At 46.1% G+C, this 17,943-nt stretch overlaps 2 protein-coding genes across 2 annotated transcripts; both read right to left on the bottom strand.

Annotated features, from left to right (window-relative positions):
* Window positions 1–979: 979 nt before the first annotated feature.
* On the bottom strand, window positions 980–8,525 carry LOC310827981 (patched domain-containing protein 3-like). The gene is made up of 4 exons (XM_083704825.1): window positions 5,558–8,525; window positions 5,110–5,231; window positions 4,360–4,505; window positions 980–3,150 (listed from the first exon to the last, which is right to left on the bottom strand). The coding sequence occupies exons 1-4, from the start codon at window positions 6,317–6,319 to the stop codon at window positions 1,622–1,624; spliced, it is 2,559 nt and encodes an 852-aa protein (XP_083560951.1). The 5' UTR covers window positions 6,320–8,525; the 3' UTR covers window positions 980–1,621.
* Window positions 8,526–10,304: 1,779 nt separating this feature from the next.
* On the bottom strand, window positions 10,305–17,564 carry LOC310827973 (patched domain-containing protein 3-like). The gene is made up of 4 exons (XM_083704760.1): window positions 16,690–17,564; window positions 15,526–15,647; window positions 13,076–13,221; window positions 10,305–12,254 (listed from the first exon to the last, which is right to left on the bottom strand). Exons 1-4 carry the CDS (start codon window positions 17,449–17,451, stop codon window positions 10,672–10,674), a joined length of 2,613 nt encoding a protein of 870 aa, XP_083560886.1. The 5' UTR covers window positions 17,452–17,564; the 3' UTR covers window positions 10,305–10,671.
* Between the last annotated feature and the right edge of the window lie 379 nt (window positions 17,565–17,943).

Here is a 17,943-nt window from a genome sequence, read left to right as displayed (position 1 = left end):
ACAGTGGTCACATGGACCAGAGTGTAAAAGACCCTGGACCACTTGAAACAGCTCTGCTGGATGGCTCGTTGCTGATGTAATGGAGGCAGAGAAAAAAGATTTAATGGACGTTTGTCAGCGATGCATGATCTTCTCATTAAGGAACCCTACCAAACTTACAACGAACTTCATAGTTCCACGGAATGAGAATTGAAAACCATTTCAAAAGCTACTTGCGTGACTAGCACAACTGTATTCTAGGTCAGGGGTCAGCAACCTTTTCCAGCTATGGGCTGGTCCACCGTCTCTCAGACCATGTGGTGGGCAGGACTATATTTTGAAAAAAACAATCAAAAACAAATTCCTATGCCCCACAAATAACCCAGAGGTGCATTTTAAATAAAAGCACACATTCTACTCATGTAAAAACATACTGATTCCTGAACCGTCTGCGGCCGGATTGAGAAGGCAATTGGGCCGCATCTGGCCCACGAGCCTTATATTGCCTACCCCTGTTCTAGGTGGTATTTACAACTGCGTATGCCAAACTATTGTAAAAGGAGTGAGGGAAATGGACTGTGATTTTCCAGTGGCAAAATAAAACAGTTTGAGTATTACAAAAATACAATATATTTGAACGGAAGCAGCATCTTAAAACAAATGGCTGTAACAAATTTGTAAAATTTGCATTTATAATGCTGACCTCTGCTGATTCCCCACCCCCCAAAAAACATTTGTCATCAACGTCACCAGCCAGATTAACAGACTGATCCTAAAGATAGTGTAAGTTGTAGCTGAACTGGTGCACAGGGCAACACACTGCGATATAGCTGTCAAGTTACTCAGAAGCCTTGTTCCATCTTGAGATGAAGCACAAAACTGAACTTTATTTTCCTGTTCAGTCTAGTCTTCTTCCACAGTGCCATCTAGTGACACTTGTGTTCAAACAGCTAACTCCTTGCCCTCCCTGAAGTTAGCACAGAAAAGTAAACACAATAAATAAATAAACTGAATTATTTTAATAGTATACATTACAATTTTTGATGAAGGTCTGGAGAGATCACCTCAGCTTTCAACTTCATTATGTCCTGTTGACAGTCAGCCCTGTTTCACATGAGAATTGCCCCTCAGTGCTTTTAAGGATTGAATCCACGGCACCGATTTCAGATCTTCTCTTTTGACAAACCTTCACATCAACGATTCTGTTTCCTTTACCGATGATGATGAAGTCTGAACTGGGGGGCACTCCAGAATACAAACTCTCCCATTTAAAAATGGTTTACACAAATACAATGAGAGCCCAGATCATATGAGATTTGGGCCTGGACTTAATTTGCCTCATACAGGGACCCACACTGCAACCAGCTAGACTTCTCCCCACACTGCACCCCTTATCTAGGTGCCTGCCATGGCTCTGAACCCAAGGCACAGCTGGGACACCAACACAAAAGAGGAGAAGCAAAGTGCTTCTGTAAAGGCAACCGTCACAGCATGTTGTTAAGCTCCTTACAGGCCCCCAAACCATCTTTATCCCATTCTACTATTAATCTGGGACGCACCATTGCTATGGTGTCTGAACCATGCCATCATAAACAGGCAGGTCGTGTTTTTGGAGTCTGCAGATGAACCCAAATAGTTGATTTTAAGGAATAATATCCCCAAAAAAGAATGTTAAAAACACAGGAATAAAAACGAGACCGTGAACGAGTCCCAACACGATAACCAGAAACATTATCTTAAAAAAAGTTCTAAAGATGTAAGTGGATGACATGGACAGCACCAGGATACCCGCAATGGTGGAAACAGCACCCTGTAGGACAGGGTAACCAAGGCGGTAGAGAGATTCCACTGCCTTGTCGTTCACTCTGGGTTCCTCACTGGCAATGAAGGCATAGGAAATATGGGCTGAGAAGTCTACTGAAAACCCTATGCAGATAACAAGGCTGATCATGGATATGGAGTCAAGGCTCACATTCCAAAAGGCCATGAAACCAGACACACCAACAATAACAGAGGTAATAGCAAAGGTTACCCACAGGGAGCAAAGAGGATTGGGGATGAGCAGCAAGGAAGTAATTAACATGGCACCAGCAGCGCTCAAAACACTATGAATGGTGTTCTTAATTATTACATTGTATTGATCAAAGTATATAAAAGCTGGATGATAAACCATCAGTGATAACTTACAGTCCTCTGCAAGCTGTCTGAACTGGTTTAAAAGTTCCTTCTTCTTCTCTACATTGGTAATATTGATGGTCTGTACGAAAAATCGGGACACTGGAATTTCCATAGCACTAACATTAACATCCCACTCAGATTCTGGATGTACTCTAAACAGGGCTGATAAATTGCCAATAAATGAACTTTGGTCATTTAAATTTGAAGAAATGCCTTTTGCAACAGTTTCGTAAGTTCTCAACCATGACTCTGAAAGATCCTTGTCCACATACGGTAGATTTTCCATTGATTGCATGCAGTTCTCAAGATCTGCACGGACAGAGGAATTCCAATACGGTATGCTTTCCTTAACGATAACCATGACCCTGGGGCCATACTCAGAAAAATATTTTTCTTCCAGGTCATAATACGGAATGACATAAGAACGATCTACAGCTAGATTTCGGACATTTATTCCTTCTTTAAGATGTCCGCACCCATAACTACTACTTACCAGGTATGCCAGATACAGGACTGTCACAAACAACTTGGTCCAGGTGTGCATCAGGAAGGGGCCATAGTAATTTTTAAAGAAGCCATTCATGGGATGCTCAATCTCTGCTCCAGTGGACTCATCAATAAACCCTCCTATACAGCACCTGTTATACATAGGGCTCTTCGAATCTTGAGGCTTATCCATTACTTTCTGGAACGTTAGCCAATGCCTGTTGCTTTCTTCTCTTCGGCCATTAAGAGCAATAACTGCCCCAAGGAAAGTCAGGTTGTAGATGTAGCAGAACACAAAGGCTGTACCTGTATACAAGCAAAATGACCGAATGGACATGAAGGAACTTTCAATTCCAATGTAGAAGGCTAAAACGTCGGTAAGTGTTGTGATGGTAACAGAGATAGCTGCATCTGCGTAGGTGTCAGCCATCCGATCTTTGACACTCTTCTTCACTTGAGTCTTCTGCCAGCAGGACACCAGGATGAACATGTCATCAACACCAACCCCTGAAGAACAGGAACTACTGATCATGCCAGTTGCAAACATGCCACAGGAGAAACATGCGAATATATAGATATATACAAGAGGAACACACCTAGTCATTTTTTATTTACAGATTAGTAAGTTATATTAATATTGCAATTCTATATATAAAACAGAGAGCCCTGTGATGCCTTAATAACAAAAGACTTCCGTTGGAGACAATGGCAAGCTTTCCCCCAGACTTCACTGTAGTTACGGACAGGATGCCATGAGCTAGACAGAGACATCCAGCCTGTGTTCTACCAGTTCCCCACGCTGGTGCACACAACTGGAACCTTACAGTGCAATACTATACCTCTCTACTCAAAAGTAAAGGTAAAGGGACCCCTGACCATTAGGTCCAGTCGTGGCCGACTCTGGGGTTGTGGTTCTCATCTCGCTTTATTGGCCAAGGGAGCCGGCGTACAGCTTCCGGGTCATGTGGCCAGCATGACTAAGCCGCTTCTGGCGAACCAGAGCAGCGCACGGAAACGCCGTTTACCTTCCCGCCGGATTGGTACCTATTTATCTACTTGCACTCTGATGGGCTTTTGAACTGCTAGGTTGGTAGGAGCAGGGACTGAACAATGGGAGCTCACCCCGTTGCAGGGATTCGAACCGCCAACCTTCTGATCGGCAAGTCCTAGGCGCCGTGGTTTAACCCACAGCCCCACCTACTCAAAAGTAAGTCTCACTAAATTCAATGCAGCTTACTCCCAAGTAAGTGGATATAGCTGATCATAGTGCAGATCATAGAATTGGGAGGGACCCTGAGGTTCATCTAGTTCAAGCCCCTGCAATGCAGGAATATGCAGCTGTTCCGTAGCCTAAGAAGATTAACCATGACAGAGTACCATAGAACTGAGCTTTCCAAACTGTGTGTCGCAACATGTTAGTGTGTTGGCTGCAGTGTGCTGTGCAAACGCTCCCAGTGCTCCTCCAGGGACTGAAAAAGGGGTTAGTTTAACCTACGGTTTGCTAGTCAAACTGAATTACTGTGTCACGAAATGACGCATGTCTAAAAAGTGTGTTACAAGTATGAAAAGTTTGGAAAGCTCTCCCATAGAGAAACTAGAATTCTTAGCACAGTTCAGGAAAATAATAGATGGGTGAAAGTTCTCTTTCGTATTTAGATATTCTCATCAAAAGCCCACTGGATAGAGCATGAGGAATGCATACATTTGCCCACTTACCAAGTATAAGAAAGGGTGAATTTGCAGCCGTGATAACAAATGGCATTCCACAAAACAGCAGTAATCCAAAGCTGCTGACGACAGATAATCCTGCTGACATCACCCCAAAAAATGAAACCCAAATTTTTGTCCGTACACAATCCATCCTGTAAAGCAGATAAAGAAGAACATATCTAGATTCAGAGTTTCAATGTGTATGTGCCAATTTATGCCCTTTGAGAAATGGAAACCTGTAGAGGTATCAGTACTGGATTACCCAATAGGCAGACTAAGCATGTGTTTAGTGTACCAATGATCAAAAGCCACTCTAGGTAGTAATAACACCGTCTCTTCAGTCTATGTGTGGGCTTCGCTCTGTCTACACTGTAGAAACTTGACCAGTAGACACCCAAAAAGCATGGAAAACAGATTTAAAAGCATCTAGTGGAATATGGCATTACACCTGTGTATTAAAGATTTGCCCATGTTGAAAAAGAGGGATGTTCCCTGCAGAGCCGTAGCTAGGTGATCTTGCGCCCCTGACAGAACCGTCCAGATTGCACCCCTTAGCCATGGACAAATTAGCTCTTCTTTCCGCCTCTCTCCAACGCCCCCTTCCACCCATTCAATTCACCCTTTATTTAAAACCATTTCTTATAAGGCAATAATCAATATTTATATTTATGGACACATTTCTAGCCTATTTTGCACCACCCCTAGCTACGGCCCTGGTTCCCTCCCTCTCCCAAGAATTATGGGGTGAGCAGTTACCTTGCACATGATACAATTGTAAAGACTATTGTTAAAAAATACGCGATAGTGGCCAATGGGATCACTTTGCCAGTAAGTTTTTCCAGTTCTTCTTTTTTTGATACTGAGGAAATATAGAATACCTGTCAGGTTAGGGGTGGGGAAAGAAGGAAAAACATAGAGTGTTAAATAATCTGTCTCTTAATTTATAGCTTAATGTTCTCAAGGGCTAAGAATAACCATAAAATGAATAGTTATTATTATTGCTCGTTCCTTCATAGTATTTTTTTTTAAGTGTGATTACTGATGAGCTCCAAAACATGGCAACTTAATTCCAAATTAAAGCGTGTTGCATGGTGAAATAATAATAATAAAAAATTCACTTGCCCAGTTTTCCCAAGATGAATTTCATTTCAGAGGACCCTCCTACAAGTGTCAATTTAGGAGCGGCTCGAAGAAAGCCACTTACCCGGATGAATTTGAACTTTAAGGAGTCCAGCACGCCGGGGATGAGCTTCAGAAAGGCCTTCAGCCAGATCTTGCTGGCCTCGCGCCTCGAAGACACGTCTTTCTGCAAGAAATAGATGAGGCGCATCGCTTTGGCCGCGCGCAAGGGGCGCGCCGGGCCGACTCCGGGAAGCAGCTTCTCCCCACCCAGGAAGGGGCCGAGAAAAACGCCGCCTTCGGCGATGGGGAAAGTCAGGGTAGGCAGCAGCGCCTCGATCCTGCCCGGGTCGCCTTGCACGGCGCTGAGCAGCGGGTTGGGGCTGCTGCACGTGGCGTTCCCAATGCGCGCGCAAAGGCTGCCGAAGGAGACGCCGCCGATGGCGATCCTCCGGAAAGCGGCGTCCAGGGCCAGCAGCTCGGCGAAGGCCTCCCGGGTGAGGAGCGAGTCCCCGTCGGCCACGGCGATGAAGGAGGCGAAGGAGCCCTCGGTGCTCAGCCTCTGCGGGGAGAAGCGCGCGGCGTCGTCCGTCGGGAAGTGCGCCAGGACGAAACGGCGCTCCGCCTTGGCGGGGCCTCCGATGGGCGTGTACATGCTTTCGAGGTCGCCGAGGTCGTTGCTGGGCAGGTACTTGAAGCCGGCGCCCAGCCCGCCCGTCAGCGCCAAGGGCACGAGCAGGAAGGGCCACGGGTGCGCGCCCACCAAGCCGCCCAAGTCCCGCAGCGCGCGCGACAGGGGCCGTTCCACGCAGTCCGTGTGCAAGCGGCGCAGTCCCCGGGCCGCCATCGCCTGCCTGCTTCTTTCCCCGCCGAGACAGCCGCTTGCGGCGTCGGGGCCGCCTGCTCTGCGCGGTGGGCGCCGCTCTTCTCGTCGCAGGGTGGGCGTCGCCGTCCGTTGCCGGGCGGGCGTTATTTCTCCTGACGTGGCTGCGTTCCACGCGCCCGCCGCCGTGGCCTCCTGCTCGGACGCCCAAGGCCCAGCGGGCGTCGTATCAGAGGGAAGCGGGGCTGGCCCTCGGCTGCCTTTCCTCGGGCTCGCGTTCCATCTGGGAATGCCAGGGCCGGATTTAGCTTTGATGAGGCCCTAAGCTAGAAGGTAATGGGGCCCTTTCTATGTCTAGCTGTCCTTTGCCAACAACAAATTGCCCCATCCAGCCTGTGTTCTACCAGTTCCCCACTCTGGTGCACACAACTGGAATCTTACAGTGCAATACTATATCTCTCTATGCAAAAGTAAAGGTAAAGGGGCCCCTGACCATTAGGTCCAGTCGGGGACGACTCTGGGGTTGTGGCACTCATCTCACTTTATTGGCCGAGGGAGCCGGCGTACAGCTTCCGGGTCATGTGGCCAGCATGACTAAGCCGCTTCTGGCGAACCAGAGCAGCGCACGGAAATGCCATTTACCTTCCCGCTGGAGCGGTACCTATTTATCTACTTGCACTCTGATGGGCTTTTGAACTTCTAGGTTGGCAGAAGCAGGGACCAAGGAATGGGAGTTCACCCCGTCGCGGGGATTCGAACCGCCGACCTTCTGATCGGCAAGTCCTAGGCTCTGTGGTTTAACCCACAGCGCCACCCGCGTCCCTCGTGTTGAATATATGCTATATGGTAATTTATGGACCTAATAGGTATCTAAAGCCATTTGCACATGTTGCCATGCAACCAGTCCATGCAGAATGTAGGCACCCTATATATAGAAATGAGCAAACCAGTGATATTTTAGGGAGCAGGCAGGGCCCATTACAGTCATACCTCATGTTACGTTTGCTTCATGATACGTTTTTTCAGGTTGCGTCTCGCAGTGACCCGGAAGTACCGGAAAGGGTTACTTCCGGGTTTCGCCGTATGTGCAGACGCGCAAAATGACATCATGCGCAGAAGCGGCGAATCCCATCCCGCACGTGCCGCTGCGGGTTGCGTTCTGCTCATGTTGCGAACGGAGCTCCAGAATGGATCCTGTTTGCAACCAGAGGTACCACTGTACTTGCATCATAGGAGCCTACACAACACAAAACACTGTTGCTGTATGTAGGTTTTATTTTGTTTTTTTATCTTATATTTTGGAAATGTACATCCAGGATTTTTCCCTTTAAATTTTCTGGGGGCCTCCAAGAGAGAGGGGCCCTAAGCTACATGAATCTGGCACTAGGTAATGCTCACCTTTTGGCCAAACAAATCTTTTGTACTGTTGGAAATGGTGAAAATATTTGCAGAGGCGATACCAGCAATGTATATTTCCATCCCCCAAGCACAGTTACGTGCATGATGCAAGTCAATGGTATAAAGTGAGCGGTATAAAGCTTGGGTTGTAAAGTGCTGAGGGGTCAAAGATGTGGTTTAATAAAGAAGATTTACTTTTAGCAGGTATGTTGGTGACAACCACAGTGAAATAAGAACAGTGTGTTTACACCTTTGGGCCGATAACATGCCTCTGCTTTTGGTAGGGTGTTTGTCCTGGAATGACAAAAAAATAAAAGGAAAAGTACTGCAGAGGTAATTAAAACACACCAGTTGAGAGAAGGACTTGACTATTGGTCTGATTTGATACACTGGGCAAAATATATTGGATATAATATACAACTTAACTTGTGAGAAAAGTTGCGGAAAGAGGGTTTAAAATTTACGGCTTGTTGTGTGCTGAAAGAACTATATGAAAATGATGTACCTTTGGTATTTGACTCCTAGAAGATTAGCAAAAATGTATAAAAACACTTCTAATTTATGCTGGAAGTGTAAGGAAAAAGAAGGCACGTTTTACCACATGTGGTGGGCATGCAAATTGGCAAAAGAATTCTGGGAAATAATATATAATGAACTGAAAAAATGTTTAAGACAAACTTTGCCAAAACCCCCCTCAGAATCTTTCTTATTGTGAATAATAGGAGAAATAACAAAGAACTTTAAAAGGTTGTTTACGTATGTGACAACAGCTGCAAGAATGCTTTTTGTCCAGAAATGGAAAGAAGAGAAGGTGCCAACCAAAGAAGAATGAAAAACCATTATGATGGACTATACCAAAATGGCAAAAATGACCATGAAGATCAGACACTAAGATGACAAGAAATTCGGCAAAGAGTGAGAATTTTTTTTAGAGTACCTTAAAGATCATTGTAGATGATTTTGTTAGCAGGATTATTATAACACTTATAATGTAATAAGACTAAAGTTTTAAAAAAGGATTTAAAACGAGTTTGAAAAATAGATAAATATTGGAAAGCAGGGGGTGAGGTGGGGGGAAGTCTGGGGATTCAAGTAATCTCCGATATGAAAAAATTGAAATGATTTAAATGTATAAGAACACTGTTAAAAAATGATATATATATATAAGACCATTGGTCTGATTATGTGAAATTACCGTATTTTTTGCTCTGTAAGACTCATTCTTTTCCTCCTAAAAAGGGGAAATGTGTGTGCGTCTTATGGAGCGAATGCAGACTGCGCAGCTATCCCAGAAGCCAGAACAGCAAGAGGGATTGCTGCTTTCGCTGCGCAGCGATCCCTCTTGTTGTTCTGGCTTCTGAGATTCAGAATATTTTTTTTTCTTGTTTTCCTCCTCCAAAAACTAGGTGCGTCTTATGGTCTGGTGCGTCTTATAGAGCGGTAAATACGGTAGTAATAAAAGGTATTGCAAGAAGGACCTCAGTGCAACAGTAGCCTCTTCCTCTTGCGGTTCACATCAGTTATGCATAATCTGTGGATTTAAAAGGGTAAATAAATACTGTGAACAAATATGGTTTGTGTTCACCATTCCTGAACCTGAGTTAACACCTGAATGGAGGGAATTTCTGTATCTGTGTCCGCTTAGAGCAGAATTCTTTGGAGGAAGATAAGAGAGTGTTGTGTATGTGCAGAAATTAGCCTATTGTCCCGAGTTAAAATTTACTTCCTGCCTTCCATCCATTTTGCCTCTGGCCCTGCCCACCACTGGTGTGTGTTCCCCCACTCAGAATGTCGTCCAGAAGGGAACATTTTCTACTCCCCATTTACATTGTATACTGCAATAATGAATAAAAGTAAAAGTACCCCTGACCGTTAGGTCCAGTCGCGGACAACTCTGGGGTTGCGGTGCTCATCTCGCTTTACTGGCCGAGGGAGCTGGTGTACAGCTTCCGCGTCATGTGGCCAGCATGACTAAGCCACTTCTGGCAAAACCAGAGCAGCGCATAGAAACGCCATTTACCTTCCTGCTAGAGCAGTACCTATTTATCTACTTGCACTTTGACGTGCTTTCAAACTGCTAGGTGGGCAGGAGCTGGGACCGAACAACGGAAGCTCACCCCATTGCAGGAATTCGAACCACCAACCTTCTGGTGGGCAAGCCCTAGGCTCTGTGGTTTAGACCACAGTGCCACCCGCATCCCTGCAATAATGTTTCACACTGCCCTGTCTTAACATGGAAATTCCCTTCTCACGAAGAAGAAGAGAATCCAGATTCTGTGCTGTTGGAATTTCCCTGCTGCCAAACTTCACATTGACTCTCCTGTGTCTTCTACTTATGGGAAGGAATTCTGGACCAGGGGAATCTCAGAATACAACCACCTCCAGTTGAAAAGGGATTTCTTTTAGAAGCATTCATACCACCACCATCAATGCAGACAGTGCTCTCTCCTTTCCATACCGCATCCCCCTATACATAAATCGTTTCGTTTCATTTTGCCGACTTGGAACCTGAGGAGCAGCTAGGACAAGAAGCCAGGAGTTTCTGCTAAGATTAAAAGGCAATCGCCACAGCATGTTGTTACAGAATGAGTTCAAACAGTCACCTGAGCAATCTCTATCCCACATTCATTTATTTGGGGTGTGCCATACTGTCAGCAAATGACTGGAATGTGCTTTGCCAAATAAACATGTATTGTTTTGGAGTCTTGTAACAAACCATAACACCTTTCAAGTGAAACTTTTAAGCCAAGTGGTGTATTTACATGACATAAATAGGAAGATTAGATAGCTATGGAACATAAGGAACAACTGAACATATTAACAAGGTATTTACAGGCAATATAGATTGATTATGGTTTTTCCTTCCATGTTCACAATCACTAGTTCCATTTTTCATTCTAAAACCTCAGTTTCCCCATAACATTTCCTTCTAGAAAACCGAGTTCCTCAATCTTGTTTCCATATGGACAATGTTTTCCTTAAACATTGGGTGAATTTTCAACGCCCTTGCTATCATTTTGGTCCTCTTTGTTTGAAACTTCACCACAAAACCCAAAGAATGTTAAAAACACAGGAATAAAAACGAGACCGTGAAGAGACCCGAAAAAAATAACTAGAAACATTATCTTAAAAAAGGTTCTGAAGACGTAAGTGGATGACATGGGCAGCACAAGGATGCCCACAATGGTGGAAACAGCGGCCTGTAGGATAGGGAAACCAAGGCGGTAGAGAGCTTCCACTGCCTTATCGTTCACTTTGGGTTTCTCACTGGCAACAAAGGCATAGGAAATATGAGCAGAGAAGTCTACTGAAAACCCTATGCAGATGACAAGGTTGATCATAGATATGGAGTCAAGATTCACATTCCAGAGGGCCATGAAACCAGTAACACCGACAAAAACAGATACAATAGTAAATGTTACCCACAGAGAGCAAAGAGGATTGGGGATGAGCAGCAAGGAAGTTACTAACATGGCACCAGCAGCAATCAAAACATTTTGAATGGTGTATTCCATTATTACAGCAAATTGATCAAAATATATAAAAGCCGGATGATAAACCAATAGTGGCGTCTCACAGTCCTCAGCAAGTTGTCTCATTTGGTTTAAAAGATTTTTCTCATGTACTGCAGTAGTAACATTGACAGTTTGTATGAAAAACCGTGATGCAACTATTTCAGTAGCACTAATATTAACATCCCACTCATACTCTGGATTTGCTTGGAAAAGAGTCTTTAAGTTAGTCATAAATGACGTACGGTCATCTAAATTTAAAGATGCCCCTTTTGCAACCATTTCATAAGTTCTCAGCCATGACTCGGATAATCTCTTATCCACATAGGAGGACTCTTCAAACAACTGCATGCAGTTCTCAAGATCTGCACGGACAGAGGAATTCCAATATGGTATGCTTTCTGTAACAGCAACCATGAGCCTTGGGCCATACTCAGTAAAATGTTTTTCTTCTGAGTCGTAATACGCAACGACATAAGAACGATCTACAGCTAGGTGTCGAACATTTATACCTTCTTTAAGTTGACTGCACCCATAAACACTACTAACCAGGTATGCCAGATAGAGGACTACCACAGACAACTTGGTCCTGGTGTGCATCAGGAAGGGGGCATAGTGATTTTTAAAGAAGCCATACATGGGATGTTCAGTCTCTGTTCCAGTGGACTCATCGAAAGCCCCTCCTATACAGCACCTGTTATACATAGGGCTCTTCGAATCCTGAGGCTTATCCATCACTTTCTTGAATGTGAGCCAATGCTTGTTGCTCTCTTCCCTTCGGCCATTAAGAGCAAGAACTGCCCCAAGGAAAGTCAGGTTGTAGATGTAGCAGAACACAAAGGCTGTGCCCGTATACAAACAAAATGACTGAATAGACACAAGGGAACTTTCAACTCCAATGTAGAAGGCTAAAACGTCGGTAAGTGTTGTGATGGTAACGGAGACAGCTGCCTTTGCATAGGTGTCAGCCATCCGTTCTATGACTCCCTTCTTCACTTTCGTCTGCTGCCAGCAGGATACCAGGATGAACATGTCATCAACACCAACCCCTGATGAATAGAAAAATATGTAACATACCAGTTCCAAACATGCCATAGGAGAACAACATAGATATTTACTAGGGAAACACATCTAGTCATTTACTGACAGTGGTACCTTGGTTCTCGAACGCCTTGCGACTCAAACGTTTTGGCTCCCAAATGCTGCAAACCCGGAAGTGAGTGTTCTGGTTTGCAAACGTTCTTTAGAACCTGAACGTCTGACACGGCTTCCAATTGGCTGCAGGAAGCTCCTGTAGCCAATTGGAAGCCGCGCCTTGGTTTTTGAAGAGTTTCGGAATCTGGAATGGATTCCGTTCGAGAACCGAGGCATGGCTGTATTTACAAATCGGAAACCTACTTTTCTTTATAAAATGATATTTGAGTGCTTTACAAAGAATGTTCAGGAATTTATAACAGCAGGGATAGAAAAGCATTGGCACTGCACACAAAGCAAGCTTTCCTTATTCCACACAAGTTTTCATTTTGGTGACATTCCCCTCATGTAGGAGGAGCAATCAAGGCCAGATCTGCCCTTTGTTAATAAATGTTTTGAAGGCGTGTGATGAAAAATGTGTGCATATGCCCATTGATAGCATCATAGAATTATAGTGTTGGAAGAGATCGGAGGAGTCATCTGGCCCCGCCCCCTGCAACACATGTGATATAAAACTTTTCTGCTTACTTATGTAATTTCAAATAAAAAAACAAGAATTAGCATTAAATTCTCCAAATGATCATAGTTTTATATGGGATTACTGCCCAATACCTACTTTAGGCACACCCATCGAAAGCCCAATGGATAAGAAGGCATGAGGAATGTATAGACTTACCAAGTATAAGAAAGGGTGAATTTGCGGCTGTGATAACAAATGGCACCCCACAAAATAGCAGTAATCCAAAGCTGCTGATGACAGATAATCCTGCTGACATCACCCCAAAAATTGCAATCCAAATTTTTGTCCGTACACAATCCATCCTGTAAAGCAGATAAAGAAGAATTATGTTTGGGTTCAGAGTTCTGTGGTAATGTGCCAATTTGCAGCTTCCTTTAACGAAATGACAGTGCCACACAGCAGTTGCAGGTATTTCTTGCAACTGTAAGAAATAGAAATTCTCTAGGGTTTAATAATGATGGAGTTCACAGATGGCGAATACTTGCATTTTTAAGAAACTTATCTTTATGATTTGTAAAGGAAACCTTTGTATGGGTTAACACTTTATTATCTCTTTAGAACTGTGCTGTCCCTTTGTCCTTTGGTTTTTACGGGCTGTGACGTTTCATAGGTTACATTTTTAATTTGTTTTATTTTTGTTATTATTGCACTTTTTACTATTAACTTTTATTAAATTTATATACCGCCCTTCAACCCAATGATCACAGGGGGGTTCACAATATAAGAACACAAAAATACATACTAAATCAAGAAAATATTATGGGGGGGGATGAATAAATAGAAACAGTAACTTTGAGAAATTGAAACTGACAGAGAGTGAACAAGCCACTCTAGCTATTGAGAACATTGCCTCTTCCGTCTACTAGTGGGCTTCACTCTACATAGTAGGCCTACATGTGGGCCAGATCTCTGACTCCATTTTGCTGCAGTGTTTTTCATTTGCTGAGTGACACTTTCCCAATTAGCTTTCAATACAGTGGTACCTTGGGTTACAGACGCTTCAGGTAACAGACTCCACTAACCCAGAAATAGTACCTCGGGTTAAGAACTTTGCTTCAGGATGAGAACAGAAATTGTGCTCCAGCAGTGTGGCAGCAGCGGGAGGCCCCATTAGCTAAAGTACCTCAGGTTAAGAACAGTTTCAGGTTAAGAACGGACCTCCAGAACGAATTACCGTATTTTTCGCTCTATAACACGCACCTGACCATAACACGCACATCGTTTTTAGAGGAGGAAAACAAGGGAAAAAACATTCTGAATGAAACAGTGGATGTATCATTTTTGTGCTTCATGCTGTGGCCACAGACATGTGATCTGATGCCCCAGGCAACAGTGGGTATGTGATTGGGGGGGGCAGGCTGTAGCCATGGACATGCTATGTGATCTGATGGTGAATTTGGGGTGACCCAATGCCAAAATCCTGAGAATTCCTGTGGATCCATGCTTTTTAACCACATTTTTGCACCATTGCAGCCCCAGGCAACAGTGGGTGCGTGATTTTGGGGGGGCAGGCTGTAGCCATGGACATGCTATGTGATCTGATGGTGAATTTGGGGTGACCCAATGCAAAGATCCTGAGAATCCCTGTGGATCCATGCTTTGTAACCACATTTTTGCACCATTGCAGCCCCAGGCAACAGTGGGTGCGTGATTTTTTTGGTGCAGGCTATAGCCATGGAGATGCTATGTGATCTGATGGTGAATTTGGGGTGACCCAATGCAAGGATCCTGAGAATCCCTGTGGATCCATGCTTTTTAACCACATTTTTGCACCATTGCAGCCCCAGGCAACAGTGGGTGCGTGATTTTTTTGGTGCAGGCTGTAGCCATGGACATGCTATGTGATCTGATGGTGAATTTGGGGTGACCCAATGCAAAGATCCTGAGGATCCATGCTTTGTAACCACATTTTAAGTGGGGAGCGAAGGAAAAACAAAGAAGGGGCATTAGAAGGGTGTGCAGAGAAGCAGCTGGCTAAGAATGCAGGAGAGGGATTTAACGGGATGGAGGAAAGAAAGGCAAAAGTTTCCCCCCACCCAAGCCAGCCAGCCATCTCTCTCTCTCTCTCTCTCCCTCCCTCTCTCTCCCTCCCCCCTCTCTCCCTCCCTCCCCCCTCTCTCTCTCCCTTCCCCCCTCTCCCTCTCCCGCAGCAGCACCGGAGCTTGCCTGGAGGGGAGGGGCTTTCCCTGCTCTTTGTTCCGTTTCAGCAAACACAGCAACGAAACAGAGGGGGTGGGCAGTAAGACCCTGAGGCAGAATGCAGGAAAGCAGCCGCTTCCTCTTTTCAGGTTTCGCTTCTCCGTGCAGCGTGCAGCGCCGCGATTTGATTTTTGCATGATTTTTCGGCTCCAGGGACCACACATTCGCTCTATAACACGCACAGACATTTCCCCTTCCTTTTTAGAAGAAAAAATCTGCGTGTTATAGAAGGAAAAATACGGTAAGTTCTTAACCGAGGTACCACTGTACTGGGATTTCTTTAAGCAGATCTATCCATCTACAGTACTTCACTTAGTTAGTGCATATTGCAGATCTACCTGTGATGGTGGGGTGGGGGGGACAGGGATTTTCCCTCCCTCTCCAAAGAATTAAGGTGGGGAGATTACCTTGCACATGATACAATGGAAAAGAATATTGTTAAAAAATATGTGACAGAAACCAATGGGATCACGCGCTTGGTAATTTTTCCAAATTCTTTCTGTCTGGATTCTGAGGAAAAATAGGTCACCTGCCAAGTGAGGAAAGAAAGAATAAGACAAACTATTGCATAATAGATCTCTTAAGATGTAGCTTAATATTCTGGAGGGTATCAAGGCTGGCTAAGAAAAATCATAAAATGAATGGTTATATTGTAATTTCCTTCACTGCATTATGTAAACAACAACAACAACAACAACAACGGTTAGTTGGAAGCTCCAGAAAGTGGCAACTTCATTCCATGGAAATACTTTTTGCACGATAATTTAAAAAACTCTCTGCCCAGTTTTTTCAAGCCTGTTTAATTTCAGCAACCCTACACATGTCCACTGAGAAGAACATCACATTTTACTTCCATGTTTAGCGGACATGGGACTGCAGCCTAAAAAAAGCATTCCTCTTCCATATCAGTTTAATATAATCTAAAAGATTGAGGGTGGTCTGATTTAAAGCTCTGCCTTTGCTCATTCTGGGTATGGAGGGAGGGAAGGAAGATTTCCAATGGTTGCTCCTCTTCCATTGCTCCTCTTCAGAGCACCAAGCCATTCTTTAATAAAGGATATGCATATTTTTAAAATGTGTATTTTTGAGGTTAGTGAATATAGGTCATGGCACCTACATACATCTTAATCATAATGCTGGACTCTGATCTCAGGCCTGGAGAGCCCTCTGATGTCTATTTACCTGGGCCCCACAATATTTTATTCAAGTTGGCACCCATGGCTGTATGCATATAAATTCGTTATTATATTGTTATGCAAGGGGAGGGTTGCATCCTGCAGGTGCTAGCTAGCCCCATCCTAACATATAAGCCACAGAGTCAGCGCAGCTCTGAGCTTCCTCTGCATCCCTTTTCCGTCCCAGCTTTTGGATGGCAAGGCTGGTGCAGGGCCTGTCCTCCGGCTTCTATTGCCCTAGGAGCCTTTTGGGCGAGGAAAGCCAACCCACGCTTGAGAACCTCGACGGCTTTTTATCAAAGCGAAGGACGGAACTGCCGAGCCCAAGGCAGCGCCGTCGCAAAGTGGTTTGACCAAAGTTGCCCGCCTCCCGAGACATGCACGCGCGGCGCTTACCCGGGTGAAATGGAGGTTCATGGTGCCCAGCACGACGGGGATGCGCTCCAGAAAGGTCTCGATCCAGACCTTGCTGGCCTGTCGCTGCGAAGCTCCGTCCTCCTGGAAGAAGTAGAAGAGGCGCATGGCCCGGGCTGCCCGGACGGGGCGCGCAGCGCCATTTCCCGGGCCCAGCACGACGTCGCCCAGGAAGTAGCCCAGGAACACGTGGCTCTGGTAGAGCGGGAAGGTGAGCGAGGGCAGCAGCGTCTCTATGGCGGCCGCGTCGCCCTCGACGGCGGTGATCAGCGGGTTGGGGCTCAGGCAAGTGTTGTTCCAGCGCGCGCAGAGGTCCGCGAAGTTTCGCTCCCCGGCGGTCATCGCCCGCACCGCCGAGTCCAGCTCCAGCAGCTCCGTGAAGGCCGCCTTGGTGAGCACCGAGTCGCTCCCCCCGGAGGCGGAGGCCACGGCGATGAAGGAGGCGAAGGAGCCCTCGGTGCTCAGCCTCTGCGGGGAGAAGCGCCGAGCGTCGTCCGTCGGGAAGTGCGTCCGGATAAAGCAACGCTCGGCCTTGGCGGGGCCCCCGACGGGCGTGTACTGGCCCTCGATGTCGTTGGCTTCGCGGCTGCGCAGCATCACGAAGCCCGTGCCCAGCCCGACAGTGAGCGCCACGGGCGCCAGCAGGAAGGGCCACGGGTGCGCGCCCACCAAGGCGCCGAAGCGGCGGAGCGCGCGAGACAGGGGCCGCTCCACGCAGTCCGTGTGGCAGCCGCGGGGCGCCATCGTCCAGGGAGCCGCGACGTCGCGTCCGGGCCGCTGGGGGGTGCTCTGCGTGGTGCGGTCGCTCTTCCAGGTGCGCCGTCGGAGGGTGGGCGCCGCCGTCCGTTGCCCGGCGGGCGTTATTTCGCCGGGCGCGGCTGCGTTCCAGTTCCACGCGCCCACCACCGCGGCCTCCTCCTGCTCGGGCTCCTAAGGCGCTGCAGACTTGGACGGGAGGGGCGGCGGGGGGACGGGACACGTCATATTAGGGAAAGCGAGGCTGGCCCTCTTCGGACCCTGCTTGGCCTCGCGTTCTATCTATCTAGCAATGTCCACATTTTTGTGCAACAAATCTTTTGCGTTGTTGGAAATGGGAAAGATATTCGCAGCAGGAACTGAAGGTTTCCATCCCAAACACAGAGTCGACATGAGTTAAGCTCTATAAACTTTGGGTGTATAATGCTGAGGTCTTAAATATGTGATTTAACAAAGATTTTCACTTAGCAAGTGTGTTGG

Source organism: Podarcis gaigeae (genome assembly GCF_964106915.1).
Source record: "Podarcis gaigeae genome assembly, chromosome: 12".
NCBI classification, from domain to species: Eukaryota; Metazoa; Chordata; class Lepidosauria; order Squamata; family Lacertidae; genus Podarcis; species Podarcis gaigeae.
This window is presented reverse-complemented; position numbering and strand designations above follow the sequence as displayed.

Coding starts and splice junctions, on each gene's coding strand:
- LOC310827981 (XM_083704825.1), bottom strand. CDS start 6,319: ATGGCGGCCCGGGGACTGCGCCGCTTGCACACGGACTGCGTGGAACGG. Junction 4,506..5,109: donor ACAATTGTATCATGTGCAAG/GTAACTGCTCAC, acceptor TCTGCTTTACAG/GATGGATTGTGTACGGACAA. Junction 3,151..4,359: donor TTCACCCTTTCTTATACTTG/GTAAGTGGGCAA, acceptor CCTGTTCTTCAG/GGGTTGGTGTTGATGACATG.
- LOC310827973 (XM_083704760.1), bottom strand. CDS start 17,451: ATGGCGCCCCGCGGCTGCCACACGGACTGCGTGGAGCGGCCCCTGTCT. Junction 15,648..16,689: donor TGAACCTCCATTTCACCCGG/GTAAGCGCCGCG, acceptor CTCACTTGGCAG/GTGACCTATTTTTCCTCAGA. Junction 12,255..13,075: donor TTCACCCTTTCTTATACTTG/GTAAGTCTATAC, acceptor TCTATTCATCAG/GGGTTGGTGTTGATGACATG.